Here is a 17771-nt window from a genome sequence, read left to right on the forward strand (position 1 = left end):
GAGTTCTATAAGCTGTCGTCATCTCACCCAGCTTTGGTGTTGCAGTCTGATGACGCTATGATCCAGCATCACGTGTTTAATCGCCACATCCTCTCCCCAGATCAACCAACCCCTCACTACGGCCCAATCGGAAACTTGTGAGTTTCGTGATCAAGGAGCTCTTAATTGGCTAAAACGACATCAATCAGCCGATTGCTCGTGCTTTTGCCTCCACTTTCTTCTTAAGTTCCTCCTCTTTTTCTTCTTCTACAGCGGAGAAAGAAGCCCAGACCAGTCGAGTACTGTTGTTGCTGCCAAAGTCTCGTGCTGCTTGCTCTGCTCTGCTCTGCTTTGCTTGTCGAGGTCGCGAGGGTCTCCAGATCTAAACTTGATCACTCCATCATCAGCTCTTTTTACTGTATTATTCTTCCCTTGTTGTAAAGTCTCTCGCGGCCCGACATAGCTGCGAGCTCCGCTTCCGAGTCCGTCTTACTGCTCTGCTCTCTTGCTTATCGATTTCCCATATCCGGCTCTGTGCCCCCCGGAGATAAGAAAGTGCTGGTGCTTAAGCCGAGGCGCCGGCTCAATTTTCCGCAACCACCAACCTCTTAGTGATCAACTTGATCCAAGAGCATCATCGAGCTTACGGCTCATTGGGATAGGAATTGGGGTTTCAATCAGATCTGCCATTTGTTTCAGGGCTTCTTTGCACAATTGATAGGCCAGATCAGTTGCCACTTAATCAATTGGACCTCTTCTTCTACTTCTACGTCGCTACTCTTCGATTCTTTTTCTTGACGAGCATTATTTGCTCGAATCCGCGACAATGGTTCTCACTCACACGACAAACCATAACTATAACCACCCTTTCCCGACTGTCACTCTTGCCTACTTCCTCCGATACTCCTCGCCTCAGCTAAACCCCTTCGCCGCCCATGTTCTTAGCACCGACACCATTGAGAGCTATGTCGACCCAAAAACCCGTCGACTTCACACAACTCGCATCCATTTGAAGAAAAGTCGAATGCCTGGTGCCGTTTACAAGCTACTTCCTGCCAGTGTCACTGGTGGTGGCTCTGGAGACAAGGCATCATACATCCTCGAGACGAGTGTTGTCGATATCAAGGAGGGTTGGATGAAGACGGAGAGTCGGAACCTCAATTTCACCGGCGTGCTTTCTGTCATTGAGAAGCAGGAGTTCAACGTCCCTGCTGAGGGCTCCAACCAGAACCCTAACGAGACTGCTGTGACGACTATGGTTCAGTTTAGGTCAAGACTCGGTGATAAAATCAGGGGCAAGCTGGGACAAGCTCAAGAGGACGGCTGGTTTAAGAATGGTATCATTGGTGGCTGGGGCACGAAGGGTATTCAGCGCAGCATCGAGAGCATTGCCTCCACCAAGACGCAGGATCAAATGGGGAAAAGCCGAGATGGCATGAAACTCGTCCTCGAACGATTGCGCAACAATGGCGTAATGGGAGTCCTCGAGACGATACGGCGAGAACGTCAGCGACAGCTCGCTTAAACGCATAACGATACGACCAACTGTAACAATGAACGACAACGGCCTTAGAGCAGCACAACCTCGGGAGGGAAAGGTTCCTGATGGGCTGTGTACGCTCTGTGTATTATTATTGCATTTCACCCGAGCCTGGCGTATGTGTCTTTTTTTGGGTAGGAGAATATGTGGAAAATCTGGAGATTGATACTGGAATCAACCAGCGGAGCGGATGAGGGGACAGAATAACGTGCGACGACACGGCGCCTCGACTATATGTGGCATCCCCTCTCTTGTATTGTGTATGAAAAATGAATGGAAACAAAAATTCAAACAAGTTTATTCATCTAGTGATTGACCGCGCGGATATGAGGTTTGGGCTTGCCTGACAGTTGATCTGAACTAACAAGCTTGAGGCGTATACGTTCTAATCCAGAGCCCATGGACCTACTTATAGCAAATGTATATACACGCGAACCTGTTACATGATATCATAGACTATGTCCAAGTGATGCAGCCGTACTTCAAGCACCAGCTACCTCGTTCATATTGTACTGTATGGTTGTCTTTTGAGTGGTATCGGGCTCTTCCGAAACCTGTAAGACAAGCACACTTCAAAGAGCTATGTTTTTCTTCCATGAAGGATTCAATACAATCTAGTCTTATAGGAGCAATACTGATCTGTATGGATATTAATGCGGCCTGAGAGAGAGGGAGATTACTCTGAGCAGTCTTGCTATCGGTCGAAACGATGGCAAAAGTCAGATGGCAGAAACTTCGAAGTTGCCCTTATCATGCTGACTTTTTATGATGCCTCTTTGCGGAAGACTAGCGAGTCTTATTTCTACGATAAGCAGCGGAGACCACCATTCTATATTCTACGCATACTAACAGCTGTGCAGTTCACTCACACAGTAACTTCATCTCGCAGCAATGAGCCCTTCTTCTATGACCATCCCGTTGCTACGTTCAATTCCATCGAGCACCAAGTATCTCAGTCTTCGTTTCTCATTTCCTCCCAACACTGGTGTACGCACTGTTATTGAACTTGTTTTGATACACAAGTGCCTTGATTTCGATCCCTTGCAACCGTTCCGGAAACCTCCATCAGACCACTCTATCTCTTTGGCGATTGTCGTTGAATGCCTGTCATACGAGGGGGATATCAAAGTAATAAGAAAAAGGAGTGTAGTCAATTCAGGAGCACAGGTTAGTCATCCTAAGTATAAATTCAAGCCATTTGGTACACAGCACCAACAGATCCCTCGGTATCCTCAAAGAACCTATACAGGCCATGCTCGCCCTCTTTTTCCTTCTCGGTCAACATTTTACCTCCAGCCTTTTCAATGATGGGGCCGATGTTGTCAACGTTTTCGACAAACCAGTAAACCATGAGACCTCCTTTTCCGGGGTGGATGTTTCCAGTGTAGTCAGGAGCCTGTACAATACCACCTGTCAAGCCCAGGCTGGGGTTGAAGTCGAATTTCCTGAACACATCAGGTTTCTTGTGGTCGGAGTCCTTGAAGTTAAAGTTGAATACAGTCTTGTAGAACTCTGCAGCTATAGAGGTGTAAGTGCAAGATAGACTAGCAGTTGGCTAGGACATACCACGGCTGACGTCTGTGGCAGGGATGCTCATCCAGACGGGAGTACCAAAGGCCGGAGGCTTCCATTCAAACATATTGGACGATTGGATGATCTATTTGGCAAGAGTTTATAGTTGTTGAGAGTGAAGGATGATGAGGAGAGTTCAACCTGAGGCCATTGAGGTATCGAGGCCCTTTTTATAGACCATCTTGCTGCCTCTTCACTCAAAGAATTTAGGCTTATTCACATCTTTCTGTCGGATTGCCAGCTGTCAACCGTGAAGATGGGAAGACTTTAGGCCGATGGCTTGGACTAAGTGACGATGCTTGCACGTTTTCGACAATCGGAACGCGTTGGAGAAGCCGTCTTGACAGGGGGTATAGGACGCCAGCTGAGCACGAGAGCACGTGCCGCTTAGTAAAGGCCATACAGTGTTCGGTTTAGCTGAAACTTGTTTATTTTTCGGATTGTTCAGAGTGAATTAATGACCTGATACAATGCCAAGCGATACTGAGACAAGGTGGCAGTTGGTGATTGAGAGGTAAAGTTTGGTTGTGCTATAGGGAGCCTGTCTATATCACCGGAAAATATTGATGATTATAATCTATCCTCTTCATTAGTTCAGCTTTTGATGGCCATGGCTTTTAATACTGTGCCCGTGCCCCTCCATCTCTCCACTCCAAAGCCTGGAATTCTGAGATGGTGGGGTAGACCTGGTAGATTAGATTACTGTGCGCATCGGCCCGTCACGTCACTCAATCCCATTGCGATCATCAGTATTTCGGTTCTTTCAAATTTCCCTCCTTTCTCGATAAATAAGCTTATTGGTACTTTTCTCTCTCTTTCTCGCGATCGACCTACTCTGTTTCACATCACTGTATCATCGTCGAAACCAAGTCAAATCAAATCAAATCATGCCAGACCAAGTAAACGTCCTCTTTGTCTGTCTCGGCAATATTTGCCGCTCACCCATGGCTGAGGGCATCTTCCAGAACCTTGCCAAGCAGCCGAATCTCAAGGATAAGATTGGACGCATCGACTCTTGCGGTACAGGTATGAAAACCGGATCAAATTAACCAGAATTCAACTGATTATTCTCGCTGTAGCTGCTTATCACAGCGGAGAACCCCCGGATGACAGAACCATGGCTACCCTCGAGGCCAATGGTATAAATGATTACGACCATCTCGCGCGGCGCGTATGTTTCCCCATCTCACCCGCAGCGCAATCTTGCTGACACGATATCCAGTTCCACCCGAGCGACTTCAACACCTTTGACTACATTTTCGCCATGGACAGATCGAACCTCTCTGATCTTCACAGACTACAGAAGAACGCCCCAGACTCCAAAGCCAAGGTTATGCTGTTCGGCGAATTCAGCGGAACAAAGCGACCCGAGATCGTCAACGACCCCTACTATGGGGGAGACGACGGTTTCGCAAAGGCGTATGAGCAGTGCACACGGTTCTCCAAGAACTTTCTCAAGGAGACTTTCGGAGAAGAGTAAATGGATGGATGATATTGATGGAGTTGGGGGGTGATGATGGATTTAATACCCGATACTTGTACATACAGATGATCAATGAAGGGAAACGAGGCAGGTTATTGCATATTAGAGGGGACTAACTAGGTAGATTAGAATAATTATTGACACTTAAACAAAGTTGATGACTATTGGCTGAAAGATTCCCAGCAAGACGGTTCGATTAAGTTGGAGGGTAGGTTATTCTATGTCGATCCTACAGGTTGTGTCTCAGAACCCTTGAGGTCGGTTTCAGATAAACACCCATGGAAGTTAGTCTCGAAGAAAGAAAAAGAAGGAAACTCGGCGAACTTTTCTCTGATGGACCACTTGTCACGAGATACTCTAATCACAAGCTTGCTGAACATTTCTAAAGCCTTCAAAATGATCAACAGATGCCAGGAGAATTGCCAAGGAACATACAAAACAATAACGTATGGACTGTAGACCATGATGCAGTGACAGTCCCACTTGGCAAGCTTCAGCCCTATACTCCCAGGGCTGACGATGTTGCGGCCTAGTGGGCGGCCTTGATCTCGGGCTGGAGAACAGCGTCATTCAATTTGTCTGACTTCACTCCGAGTGTCTCTCATCTCTGTCATGTTGCATCGGTGATGCCGGACCCAGAGACTATGATAACAACACGAGGTCATATTGTACACCTGGGAACTTGACGGCATTGGACCCTAATTCTCAGTGGAGGCTTTACGTGAGGCGGATCTCTCAGATGCCGGGTGAGATTGGATGAGATTGCTGACCATCAGTGATGGCCTTTAGGAGACTCAGCCCCTTGGTGGCACAGGACGGCGTGCGGCTGGATACACGACCTAACGAAGCGGGAGGTGAATGCCGAGATACATACCTTTGTTGGGCTGTCTGTTGTGAGAGGAGATAAACTTTGGATTTCGTAAAGAAACGCGTGTTTTTAAATCATCAAATTTGAGTCTGTGTCCTCTGAGAGTTCAACACGACAAGTTCCCCTTTTGCAATAGATGAGGCCAAGCCGTTGCATGCATCACTGGGACTTGAGAGCAAGGGTCGTTGTCGCGCGGCTATGAAGTGAAGAGCTTGATTCGTCCTCCCATTGGCCCAGTACGTGTGGGGGCCGCAAGCCGAGCAAATCAGCCACATCACCAGGCGGTGACTTCGCTGCGGGGTCCCTTTTTTTCATACCTTAGCGGCTTCGGGTCACTGTGGATCGGTTCTAGCAGCCCTGAAAGCCCCTGCTAAAACAGCAACGCAATGCTTCGTCCAGTAGCAGTCCAGGGACGGGCTCAGCAGCTGAGGGAGCTATTTCCCATTCCACTCGTTCAACCCGCGGGACCCAACCAACCAACCAACCAGCAACTTAAGGTACATACATATATCGCAAAGACGTCGGGTCGCTGACTGTTTCTTTGTCTTATTCTTACACAGCTTTTCTAAACTCTTCCTTCGTCTTTATATACCTTGTCTTTCCCTATAAAGTTCACTTCCCAACCGACGCAAACGGTCGCAACCCTTTGACCAAAACCTTGTCGCATTCGAAGCTTCTATCTTCCATCTGCCCCGCATCCAAGAGATCATATCAGACAGAACAGCCACCATGTCGGACCTTCAAGGACGGAAGGTCTTCAAGGTCTTTAACCAGGACTTTATCGTCGACGAGCGCTACACGGTGACCAAGGAGCTTGGACAGGGAGCCTACGGTATCGTCTGGTGAGTGCGCATTCTGTTACTGCTTGTGCTGCGACTCCAAACCCGTCCTCTACCCCGCCGTCTCTGCATTTGCTGACGATAACCCCGCCTCTCAGTGCCGCCGTTAACAACCAAACCAACGAGGGCGTCGCCATCAAGAAGGTCACCAATGTCTTCAGCAAGAAGATTCTCGCCAAGCGCGCTCTGCGCGAGATAAAGCTGCTTCAGCACTTCCGAGGCCACCGCAACGTGAGTTCCGCCGAGGCGCAACGAGTACCAGGGTCAAAGCAGGGACGCGTATGCTAATATACTCACGAATAGATCACATGTTTGTACGACATGGACATTCCTCGACCCGATAACTTCAACGAGACGTATCTGTACGAGGGTCAGTAACGAGTCGAGAAGAGACAATGACCATAAGCTGACACACCGTAGAGCTGATGGAGTGTGATTTGGCTGCCATCATCCGATCTGGCCAGCCTCTTACCGATGCCCATTTCCAATCCTTTATCTACCAGATCCTTTGCGGTCTCAAGTACATTCACTCCGCCAATGTGCTCCACCGAGATCTCAAGCCCGGAAACTTGCTCGTCAATGCCGACTGTGAGCTCAAGATTTGTGATTTCGGTCTTGCCCGAGGTTTCTCAGTCGATCCCGAGGAGAATGCCGGATACATGACCGAGTATGTTGCTACCCGATGGTACCGTGCGCCCGAGATCATGTTGAGCTTCCAGAGCTACACCAAAGCGAGTATGTGTGACCCGAAAACCAGAGTGTTAGTGGATTGTCTTACTGACCCGATATAGTTGATGTTTGGTCTGTTGGTTGTATTCTCGCTGAGTTGCTGGGTGGCCGACCTTTCTTCAAGGGCCGTGACTACGTCGACCAGCTCAATCAGATTCTTCACATTCTTGGAACTCCCAACGAAGAGACCCTCTCTCGCATTGGCTCACCCCGTGCTCAGGAATACGTCCGCAACCTCCCTTTCATGCCCAAGAAGCCATTCCCTAGCCTGTTCCCTCAGGCTAACCCTGATGCTCTCGACCTTCTCGACAAGATGCTCGCCTTCGACCCCTCATCTCGTATCAGCGTAGAGCAAGCTCTCGAGCACCCTTACCTCCACATCTGGCACGATGCCTCAGACGAGCCCGACTGCCCTACCACATTCAACTTCGACTTCGAGGTCGTTGAGGATGTTGGCCAGATGAGAGGCATGATCCTGGACGAGGTGATGCGATTCCGACAGACTGTCCGCACTGTTCCTGGCCAAGGTGGCCCTGCCGGTCTCCAGAACCAGCAGGGTGTGCCCGTTCCTCTGCCTCAGAGCAACAGCCAATGGACAGCGGAGGACCCCCGACCACAGGAGTATCAGGGCCATGGAACCACGGGACTCGAGCAGGATCTCCAGGGAGGACTGGATGCCTCCAGGAGATAAGGAAGCATATTCGCGTATGATAAGAGTCGGATAGTGTCTTCTCGGAGGCTCAGAGACGTCGCTTTAAGTTCAAAATGAGAGAGATACTTTAGGACAAGGAAACAAGAATAAGGCTTGGTGATTTCAAGAATTTAATGCCTGGTGCTAGGAGGATAGGAGAAGGAGGAATCAGCTTCAAGAAGCTGATGAGGCATGCTTGTACATGGAGTGAGAGGGTTGAGCAGCGATTCCCTCGTCTTCAATTTCCATGACTGTTTTTCCAAACGAGAAACAAGATGAATACGATATTTCTTTATCTGTTATATGATATGTGCCGGCCCTAGTGGTGATGTTACTCTATATGATGAGAACAAGGTCCTCCAATGTCTACATGCTGATGTCTATTCTACAGTATTTCCGTTCAGCCAACAGTCTCATAGACGAGCTTGGCCATAGCGATGACCTTTTCTTCTTCCAATCTCCGTGCAACGATTTGAAGACTAACTGGTAGTCCATGGACCAGCTCTGCGTCATCTGCATAGTGTTAGTGATATTCGTTCGTATGGCTGGCGCGGGCCACTCACATTCTTCATTGACGGACTTGCATAGCGGGCTCAACGGCTCATACGAAGCGTCAAGCTTGTCAATATCCTTATCGACGCTGATGCCCGTAGCAAAAGAGATAGCCGAGTAGTCAACAACATTGAAAACACCAGTATAAGCAACTATCAATCATTAGTATGTCGAATCGTCTCATCGATGACCTAAATACTTACCATGTCTTAGGCTTCCATGCTTTCCGGTACTGTAAGGGGTTGTTGCACTAACAATAGCATCAATGCCCGCCTTGTTCCAGCGATCGAGATAGCGGTTCTGGAAAGCTGTTCGCTCGAGCTGAAGCTTCCACATCTCAGATGTACTCAAATCTCTAGCGACTCGATAGGCTTCCATCTCAGGCCTCCAAGGCTCATCTGTACGTTCAAGCTCCTTCCGGATAGTTTGTCCACCATCAGCAGTGAACATGCGCTGCAGAAGTTCACTGCCTTCCTTCTGGTCAATAGGATCCCATTCTATGATGGTATGTCCCGCCGCTTCGAGCTTCTTCTTGGCGATCTGGAGAGCTCGAGTTACAGGTGGTGTTGGTAGGACCATGCCGTCGTGCCACATGAAAGCGATCTTTAGCTTTTCAGGCAGTTGGGCTGGGCGCCAGGGAATAGGGAGACACTTAGGGTCGACGAGCCAGGGCTGAGCTTCAATGACGGCTTTGCTGTAGAGCTCAACATCTTGGAGGGTTCGTGCCAGGGGGCCGTTGACGGAGAGAACGGCTTCTTGGCCGGGCATGCCGGAACGACAGTTACGCACTGGGAATCGGCCTGCTGAAGGACGGAGAGTGAAGATACCAGTGCAAGCAGCAGGAATGCGCAATGATCCTCCTATGGAAGGGTAAGCTTATTATTGCCAACTTGAGAGCGAAGAGCTTACCAATATCAGATCCCACACCAAGAGGACTTCCCTTGAATGCAATAAGGGCTGACTCTCCACCCGAACTTCCACCACTGGTAGTATTCCTATTCTTGGGATTCACAGTTCGTCCAAATGTGTTGTTAACGGATTCTGCAATCATCATAGCCGTAGGGACATTGGTCTTGACGTAGAAGACAGCACCGGCATTTTGAAGAACTGTTGCGAGTGCAGAGTCGGACTTGGCTGGGTCTCCAACATGAGCTGTGAATCCAACTGTTGAGTCAAGACCTTCAAGGTTGAAGTTGTCTTTGAGAGAAATGGGAAGACCGTGGAGAGGGCCGATAGGAGTTCCAGTCTTGGCGAGATGCTCGTCTAGTTGACGGGCTGTTTGGAGAGCGCGCTCAAAGCAAGTCTCTGCAAGACAGTTTGTCTATACATCGTGTTAGTAGACCGCAGTTCTTGTGGTGTAACTGACTCACAAGTTGATGAGCGGCAGATGCTCTTTTACAGAATGCCTTGGTGACATCTTCAGACTTGTACTCCCCTGAAGCAAGCTTCTTAAGGAGTTCAGCAGCAGTCAAAGATGTAATAGCAAGCTCTTCCTTGGTAAACCATCCTGAAGATTCTGGCCAAGTTGTAACATCAGCCTGGTCATCAGGGGGGAGAATATCTTTAGGAATGCGCCATTGTTCAGGGATAGAAGAGTTGAGAGCCTTGATCTTCTGGTCGCTGATATCCTTCCACGCAGGAGTGGTATCAAGGGTGGCTGTTTGTGTAGTAGTTGTTGTGAGAGTCATGATGGGCGAGACTATTGGGTGTGCAGTATCTTGGGTTAGCCAAGGGAAGATAGAGAATAGAGGCAGCTTAAATCTAGTCTGAGATACCGTAGTCGAAGGCGTCAGTTGAGGGTTGTATCAGTGTAATAGATATCTTTCCTATTTGGGTTATTGCCGGACCGGAGTTAACTGATGGTGCACTAGTGATTTAGGTTCCCTTCCTGATGAGGAGAGGTATCAAAGGGTCAAGTGTGGTTGTATGAGGGGAAATGCAGCTTATCACGAGGTGTTGACACTAATGAGATATGAATATCTGGGGTAATTCCAGATACTCGGTAGTAGAACAAGGATCCGAGTTTGTTTGCTGATAGCTATATCTTTTGACATGTTTTGACCTTTTTGAGTGAGTATATCCGGCGTAGTTATGCTTGGAGATTCGCCTAACTATAGTAGACGTGGTGAACTACTCCAACTCCAACTCTAAATCCAAGTATATAGACTTTCTCTCTACAACAAAGACTGTATCTGTGTACCAAGAGCAGAGAAATACAATTCTTGGCATCTGCTACTCCTGTCACTTATCCAATTAATAAGCTATCTTTAATATCAGCTGTTTACATATCAAACCCTCAGTCTCCATCGAGATACCTCTGTAGCATCCGCCAAACTTCCCCGGCATCTCCTATCTCACTAACAAGGAACTTATCTACCAGGTTCGTGTAGATATGTTTCCAAAAGAGGAAATGAATCAAGCAATCATTTGCGGAGAGAAATCGTATCTTCAGGGATGATCAACGCCCTGCACGCTCTAGCCTATCGCTTCCCCGCAAATTCCCATTTTTTTTGGCTGCTTATCGTTTCGGTAGATTAAGACTAGAATTGGCCGAAATCGTTTGACTTGCTCGCTCAACACGCGCGACTTGACTCTGATACTGCAGCGGAATAGGAGCGTTGCCAAGGTTGGTATAATTGAGTCTTAGGAGACTAATACGCCAATGACTGACTATCTTTGTCTGCAGCTTCACTCGGCATGTATAAGTAGACCAGGTCTCGACCCTCTTGGTTGTCACTCTTGATCATCATCATCATCATCATACTCTCGCCACTTCAGACTCTTTCTTACAAAAGTCGCAAATATGTCGTCGAGACTGAAGGAGTATCTTCATGTTGACTACAAGCCCGGAGAGAGACGCCTTGTTCAAAAGATTGACTTTTTCATCTTGACTTTTTGTTGCTTGAGTTACTTTGTCAACTACGTAAGTCGTCATACCCTACTTGCTTGACTCATTAATATCCTGAGCTGACTGACTCCGTATAGCTTGACCGAAATAACATCAACAATGCCTACGTGTCTGGAATGAAGGAGGACCTTGGGTTCGAGGGCGACCAGCTGAACCAGATCTTTACTTGCTTCACTGTTGGGTAAGCTCACATCCTCTCGCCTTAAACATACTCTAACAAGTCACAGCTATGTTATCGGCCAAGTTCCCTCAAACCTCTCCCTCCAATACATCAAGCCTCGCATCTGGTTCCCTCTCATGATGGTTCTCTGGGGCGGTCTCACTATGGCCACTGCTTCCGTCCAGAGCCCCAAGTCCATCATGGCCATTCGCTTCTTCCAGGGCATCTGCGAAGCGTCAACCTTTGTCGGCACACACTACATCCTTGGATCTTGGTATACAGAGAGAGAACTGGGCAAGCGAAGTGGTATCTTTACAGCTTCTGGCCTGGCAGGAACTATGATTGGAGGTTTCATCCAGACGGGTATTCACTCCAGTATGGATGGTCGAAATGGCTTGACTGGCTGGCGATGGCTTTTCATCATTGATGGTCTCATCACCATCCCCGTTGCTCTCTACGGCTTCTTTCTGTTCCCCGATACACCGCACACGACCACCGCCTTTTACCTCTCCGAAGAGGAACGAGCCCTCGCCAAATCTCGCGTTCCTCCCGCTGAAGAGCGACCTAAACTGACATTCGGCTACGGAAAGATGGTTCTCACATCGTGGTTTTGGTGGGGATTCGTTATTCTCTGGATCATCGCCGGTGAGACCGAGTCCTTCAGCACCAACGCCCTCTTCGCTCTCTTCCTCCAGAACCATCCGACCGAAACATACACTGTCGCCCAGAAGAACAACTATCCCAGTGGTGTGCCGGCTGTTGGTATTGTATCTACGCTGTTTTGGGCAACGTTGACCGACTTTCTGTCTGGAAAGCGATGGCTTGTTGGATACTTCATTGGCCTCACTGGAATCGCTACAGCCATCATGGTCTTGGTTGCTTCCAAGGATCCTACGAACCCGCATTCTACCACGGTTGTATTCGCAGCTTACTACTGGGCCGGTTCTGTCTACGCGTGCCAGGCTACCTTCTTCGCTTGGTGCAACGATGTCATGCGTCACGAATCAGCCATGTTCCGTGGTATCGTGTTGGCCGGTATGAACACGGGCAGCAATACCATCAATGCTTGGTGGAGCATCGTCTTCTATGGTGCCTCGATGGCTCCTTGGTTCATTGTAAGTTTCTATCATTCAATCTCGGCTAGCCTCGAAATAGTACTGACATTTCATCAGCGAGGCATGTGGGCAATGATTGCTGTCAGCATCGCCATGATCATCTGGTGTACGGCTTTGACTTACAAGTGCCACAAGTATATGACCAATGTAGTGATTGCTTGCGAGAGAGAAAGCCTGGAACATGAGAAGCAGGTTGTCGGCAAGGAGGATGCTTGAGTGGCGTCCTTTGTATTATCTTGCCTTCTTGATGATGGGTTGTCTAGCGTTCTTTGCGATGGGGAGTTAGTTGATATACTTGAAGCGTCTTTGTGCACCTCAGTTGCTCATATAGGTTTGCCATATCATTCACGGGTTTATGAGACTTCAAGATTTGCCTGAAGGACTAGATGCAATGTATTTCCTTATGACAATGGCTAACTACTAACCTATCCTCGTTCCACCCCATCTTGACTATCCAATACGCCCTCCAATTCCTTCGTATCAAAAGCAAAACGCCAAATGTTGTTCCTAATGTCCTCTGGGGTAATGATGCATTCACGCCCGTAATAAACCATGGTATCTGTTCCCAAAACCCGAGACTTTGTACCAGTAAACGATCGTCGTGAAACGTATGAGTATCCTATGTAAAGCGATTGTGACCTTTTATAAACTCCAATGAACCGCCGTTCTATCTGACTAAGAAAATATGTGATTAAGAAGTGAAAGATGAAAAGTCGTGACTGGTTTTGGTTTAACCGTAGAACCAGTAGAGGGCGCTGTAAGAAGTGCTGTCGGTGCCCTTGGCCTTGCAGCCGTGAGAAACACCTCCAGCAGTGTTGACACGGTAGACGTAGGAGACACCAATGCTACCACCAGCGTCGCCAAGGTAGAGCCAGTCAACAGCGCCGGTACCGTCAGGGCCAGCGGAGGCAGTAGAAGGAGCCTTGATACCGTCGAGCTTCTTGCAGACGAGAAGCTGGTTGGCCTTGTCGAGGTCAAAGGTAGGAACTCCAGCAGCGTTGAAGAAGTGATGTCCGAGGTAGGGGAGCTTCTTCTGGAGGCCTTGGACCTTGAGATCCTGCTTCTTGGGGAAAGGGTTGGTAGTAGAAGCTCCGACGCCGTTGGTGTTGAGGTTGAGAGGGACCTTTCCGGTGCTGAGGACGTCACCAGTGAAAGAGGCCCATTTGTCGGGAGTCAGAGATGAAGGACCTTGGCCCGGGTAGAGATGAGTGATGTCGTAGAGAACAGCCAGAGCACCGATGGCAGCGGGAGTGGCGGCGGCATCAGCGCAGGTGTAGTTCTGAATACCGAAGCCAAAAGCGATGTGCTTGAGAGCGACGCCTTGGGGAGGAGCAGGGAGTTCAGTAGCTTTAAGTAACGTTAGTGAAACTGAGGATGTATAAGTCGGTTGAGTTAAGACTTACCACCACCATTGACTGGGAGGACAGGAGCAGGCTTTCCAGGTTTGCAGCTAGAACCAGGTCCAAAGGTAGCAAGAGGAGAAGCCAGAGCCAAAGTGGCAGAGGCAAGGACGAGAAGGGAGTTGGCGAGCATGGTTAATGATGATGTAGGAGACCGAAAGCAACTTTCTGAGACACCGGACTATGACAATGCGTCTTTAAGGAGGTAAAAGATGGTGTCGATCGTGAGTAGGTAATGGGGAATCAAAGCACCAACGACGACTAAAGAAGCAGTGATAGTAGAATAGAAAGGGTGATAGAGGGAGAGCAGAAGGCAGTCTTGTATAGAATCGGCGGCAACGACGAGTACAAGGGCGGCAATGCTAATAATAAACGCAACGAGCAAGGGGTCTAAGTGGATGGGGCGTTTCCACCTGGGCGCTTATATTGAGAGTTGGTGTGGTGAGTGCAGAAGAAAAGAAGCGGGGATAAGAAATGCAATGGTTACCAGAACCAGACAAGACTTATAATAAGAATAGAAGAGGACTAGACTGTAATAGAAGTTGTTGATTGTGGTTGAAGAGACGAGGTCGTGATAGACTTTATATACAAAACTAGACAAACTCTACTGCGCCCTATCTAGGCAGATTTTGAGATGGACACGAAACCCAACAAACGGAACAGAACAAGATAGTTTCTCCTTCGTTTCTGTTTCTGTTTCCTGCGTCTCCTCGCCAAAAACTCAGACGAAAACGATGCAGGCAAACATCCATGGACTAGGCCTCGAAACGCGGGCGGAGGCGAGAGAGAGCGAGAGTGAGATGAGAGTGAGACCCTTGTAAGTGGAGGGTGCAGGGATCGAATAGTGCAATACAACGCTGTTCGCTTGGGGGGAGGAGGAAGAAGAGGAGGGTAGGAGGGAAATTGATCTAAATGGAAGGGCGGCCGCGTTGAGAGGCGACCCTAGCGCGGGCGGAAGCGTCGTTTTCTGGAGGTGTAAGCAGGGATCATAGTTGTATTCGGCTTGGTGTTGCCGTCAGCAGAGAGTCTCTCTCGTCTCAGTTGAGAGTCTGAGATGTCAGAGGAGGAACGAATAGGGAAATGGCTAAAGTGGTTAATTAACAGAGTGTTTGATGTTTACGGTTTGGTTTGGTTTGTTCGTTTTGTCTTCATCCTATATTACAACCTCAACGACCAGAGGATCAACCACTCGCCGTCGATGAAACGCAGAATCGCCCACCGTCGTCTGAACTTGTAACCTCTCAGGTATCAACTCTTGTCCATCCTTGGCTCAGATCGGACAGAGCATCTTCCGCCCTGCGCCCCGCGGGCCAAGACGGCAAGCCCATCGTCTACGTAGTAATTATTTACTATTTGCATACCACTACTAAGACAAGGGCACGATGTTATAAGCGGGAAAGGTCAAGGATGCAAGAATCGTAAGAGAACAAATATAGTTATCCAATATTATAAGCAAGGCCCGGGTTCAGGTCCAGGTCCCCGGGGGTCAACCACCTGCATCTACAAGTAGAATGTGGTATTAGAGCATGTACAGTACATACAAATGTGGACTACGAGTAATGTAGGAGACACGGAGGAATCTAATAGTTTCCAAGAGTCTCACCTGAAGATGAGAAACGTAGACAAAAAGTAAATAAAAAAAAACGAGTGAGAGATAGACAGAGTAAAAAGGCCATCTCATTTATCTCAAACATCGGGCCCTGGTAGTTTCAGCTGTGTTCTAGTGTACGCTACTGCACGAAACGACCGAGTCACTTTATATCTCATTTCCACTGCATTCTCCTCACACGAATTCGTATTAAATAATTAAAATTAAAATCCAATATTTCCAAAATGCAGTAATTAATCGGGGATACAGAGGCAGAGACGAGAATAGAGAAGAAATCGGGGAAATCAACCGCTCACAACCGCTCCGAGAGCTATAAGTGGTTCATTCGGCCGCACCCTTCTCTTGGCTTGCGGCACGGGAATGGAAGAACTGCGCTTTTTTAGCGGGAGGTTGGAGTCTAAACTATTCGCGTTTAGCTCGAAGGATTTGAGCTCAATTCCTTAGCTTACGGTTAGCTTATGGTCAGAGTATCATTGGCTAGGTAGGTATCCAATTTGAGGAGTTGGGTTGAGTTGAGTTGCGTTGAGAGGTTGGTGTAGGACAAGACTCAATCGGACCAAGTGTGGGAATTATAGCAATCTTGTGACACACTCTGGATGTTTGTTGTATGCAGGTAGTAAAATATGGAGATGACCTAGTCAAGATGTTGGTTGGTAATCTACTGACTGCGGTTGGCAAATGCATCGCTTGTTGGGTCTACCAGTTGTTGGTCATGACGGCGCTTGAAAGACCAAGGTATTCATTCAATGTTGGCTCCAACGTCCTTCAGGGCTCAGCAAGGCTTTCTTTGTTCCGAAATAGCATTCATCATGTTGGTAAGATTGTTGCCAGCTCATTACCAACAGTAGTTACTGGGCTAGTTTTCTCGTCTGGTTACCTCTTTACTCCATTGAACAGCAAATTAGATTCTGTTACACAGCATATCATATGATTCGATAATTGCAGCATCTATTGACCTGTTACGCATTGCCTTGCGTTGTCGTGCCTTGCCGTGCCTTGGCTTTGCTGCATCTATGTAATTGAGGCCCCCGTGCTGTAAATACGGCCCCACTTGTCCATGACATTGGATCGGCCTAGGTAGGTACCTAGCGAGCGACCGGTCGCCGAAACAACCTAAACTCCAAACACCGCCCGATCTCTCCTCCATCTCCGTCTCCGCCTCCGCCTCCGGCCCTCCACCGGCTTCAAGCACCGCCCATCATGTCTCGCCGAGCTCCCAAGGGCGAGTACATCGAGACCGTAAGCTCCCTATACTATTGGGGATCGTCCAATGCTAACATTGCTATAGGACACTGGTAACAAGGTCGCTCGCAAGGCTGTCCTCGTCGGTACTCAAAACATCATGCTCGGCGGCAAGACCGTCATCCAACCTGAAGTCATGATCCGCGGTGATCTCGCTCGAACAGCCACATCGTCATCCTCTGGCACCTCGCCAGCGAACAACACAGCCGTCGCCATTGGCCGATACTGCTTCCTAGCTCGAGGTGTACTGCTGCGTCCACCGGGCCGCATATACAAGGGCGCATTCACATACATGCCCCTACGCATAGGAGACCACGTCTTTGTTGGCCAAGGTACAGTAGTGCAAGCTGCAGCTGTGGGGAATCACGTACATATCGGAAAGGGATGTACGATTGGAGAGTTTGCTATCTTAAAGGACTACGTCAAGGTATTGGATGGGACGGTTGTGCCGCCGAGTATGGTCATTCCAAGCTTTTCGATCGTTGCGGGACAGCCGGCTCAGGTTATCGGGGAGATCCCTGAGGGAGGTTATGATGACTTTGAGTTGAGGGATATGTACAAGACTGTGGGAAATAATCCCCATCCTCCAGCGTCATGAGAGTGTCGTGACAGGCCGGGGGTCGGTGTGCAAATCAGCAGAGGGGAGCATACATCTTATACGTTGGGAGGTAACGAGGTTGATACAAACCAGGACCTGAATGAAGGGCCACATCTCATGGCGGGATAGTACGCAGCACATACCTACGACTTTACAGTACTCGATAGGACGACGGGAATGAACTCTGGCAGGATTCATTTCTGAGGTTTAGCTGGCACAAAGGAACCCCTGCATTCTACTGACCTTGATGGACAAAACCAGGCTCCAAGAACCTGCATGGCCCTTCAAAGCATATAAACAAACAGGGCGATATTCACGGGAGGATCAAGTTAGTTATTTAGATAAATGTTAATGATACCCTTTTATGCGTACGTATTCCTTCTATTGTTGGTAATTTCCGTCTCCTATTGTTTCCTCGTTTCACTCCCGTCAAACGTCATCTGACCAACAATCAACAATAGAGAGCCATATACCGTCACCACGACG

At 48.5% G+C, this 17771-nt stretch overlaps 8 protein-coding genes across 8 annotated transcripts; 5 read left to right on the forward strand and 3 right to left on the reverse strand.

Moving 5' to 3' along the window:
- Positions 1–805: 805 nt before the first annotated feature.
- Positions 806–1504, forward strand: J7337_005942 (uncharacterized protein; the record flags this gene model as incomplete). The annotated part of the gene is made up of 1 exon (XM_044823613.1): positions 806–1504. One exon carries the CDS (start codon positions 806–808, stop codon positions 1502–1504), a length of 699 nt encoding a protein of 232 aa, XP_044682104.1.
- A 1204-nt stretch (positions 1505–2708) lies between these two features.
- On the reverse strand, positions 2709–3158 carry J7337_005943 (uncharacterized protein; the record flags this gene model as incomplete). Its single annotated transcript, XM_044823614.1, has 2 exons — positions 2709–3037; positions 3086–3158. 2 exons carry the CDS (start codon positions 3156–3158, stop codon positions 2709–2711), a joined length of 402 nt encoding a protein of 133 aa, XP_044682105.1.
- An 877-nt stretch (positions 3159–4035) lies between these two features.
- On the forward strand, positions 4036–4571 carry J7337_005944 (uncharacterized protein; the record flags this gene model as incomplete). Its single annotated transcript, XM_044823615.1, has 3 exons — positions 4036–4117; positions 4171–4262; positions 4314–4571. 3 exons carry the CDS (start codon positions 4036–4038, stop codon positions 4569–4571), a joined length of 432 nt encoding a protein of 143 aa, XP_044682106.1.
- Positions 4572–6171: 1600 nt separating this feature from the next.
- SPM1_2 (Subtilisin-like proteinase Spm1) lies at positions 6172–7701 on the forward strand (the record flags this gene model as incomplete). The annotated part of the gene is made up of 5 exons (XM_044823616.1): positions 6172–6284; positions 6380–6560; positions 6585–6651; positions 6702–7016; positions 7073–7701. The coding sequence occupies 5 exons, from the start codon at positions 6172–6174 to the stop codon at positions 7699–7701; spliced, it is 1305 nt and encodes a 434-aa protein (XP_044682107.1).
- Positions 7702–8101: 400 nt separating this feature from the next.
- Positions 8102–9941, reverse strand: J7337_005946 (uncharacterized protein; the record flags this gene model as incomplete). The annotated part of the gene is made up of 5 exons (XM_044823617.1): positions 8102–8214; positions 8265–8405; positions 8457–9113; positions 9163–9574; positions 9624–9941. The coding sequence occupies 5 exons, from the start codon at positions 9939–9941 to the stop codon at positions 8102–8104; spliced, it is 1641 nt and encodes a 546-aa protein (XP_044682108.1).
- Positions 9942–11056: 1115 nt separating this feature from the next.
- Positions 11057–12652, forward strand: J7337_005947 (uncharacterized protein; the record flags this gene model as incomplete). The annotated part of the gene is made up of 4 exons (XM_044823618.1): positions 11057–11176; positions 11239–11342; positions 11389–12436; positions 12494–12652. The coding sequence occupies 4 exons, from the start codon at positions 11057–11059 to the stop codon at positions 12650–12652; spliced, it is 1431 nt and encodes a 476-aa protein (XP_044682109.1).
- Positions 12653–13166: 514 nt separating this feature from the next.
- J7337_005948 (uncharacterized protein) lies at positions 13167–13969 on the reverse strand (the record flags this gene model as incomplete). The annotated part of the gene is made up of 2 exons (XM_044823619.1): positions 13167–13783; positions 13840–13969. 2 exons carry the CDS (start codon positions 13967–13969, stop codon positions 13167–13169), a joined length of 747 nt encoding a protein of 248 aa, XP_044682110.1.
- A 2676-nt stretch (positions 13970–16645) lies between these two features.
- J7337_005949 (uncharacterized protein) lies at positions 16646–17285 on the forward strand (the record flags this gene model as incomplete). The annotated part of the gene is made up of 2 exons (XM_044823620.1): positions 16646–16684; positions 16734–17285. The coding sequence occupies 2 exons, from the start codon at positions 16646–16648 to the stop codon at positions 17283–17285; spliced, it is 591 nt and encodes a 196-aa protein (XP_044682111.1).
- Positions 17286–17771: the final 486 nt, after the last annotated feature.

This window comes from Fusarium musae, chromosome 4, assembly GCF_019915245.1.
Source record: "Fusarium musae strain F31 chromosome 4, whole genome shotgun sequence".
Classification (NCBI taxonomy): Eukaryota; Fungi; Ascomycota; class Sordariomycetes; order Hypocreales; family Nectriaceae; genus Fusarium; species Fusarium musae.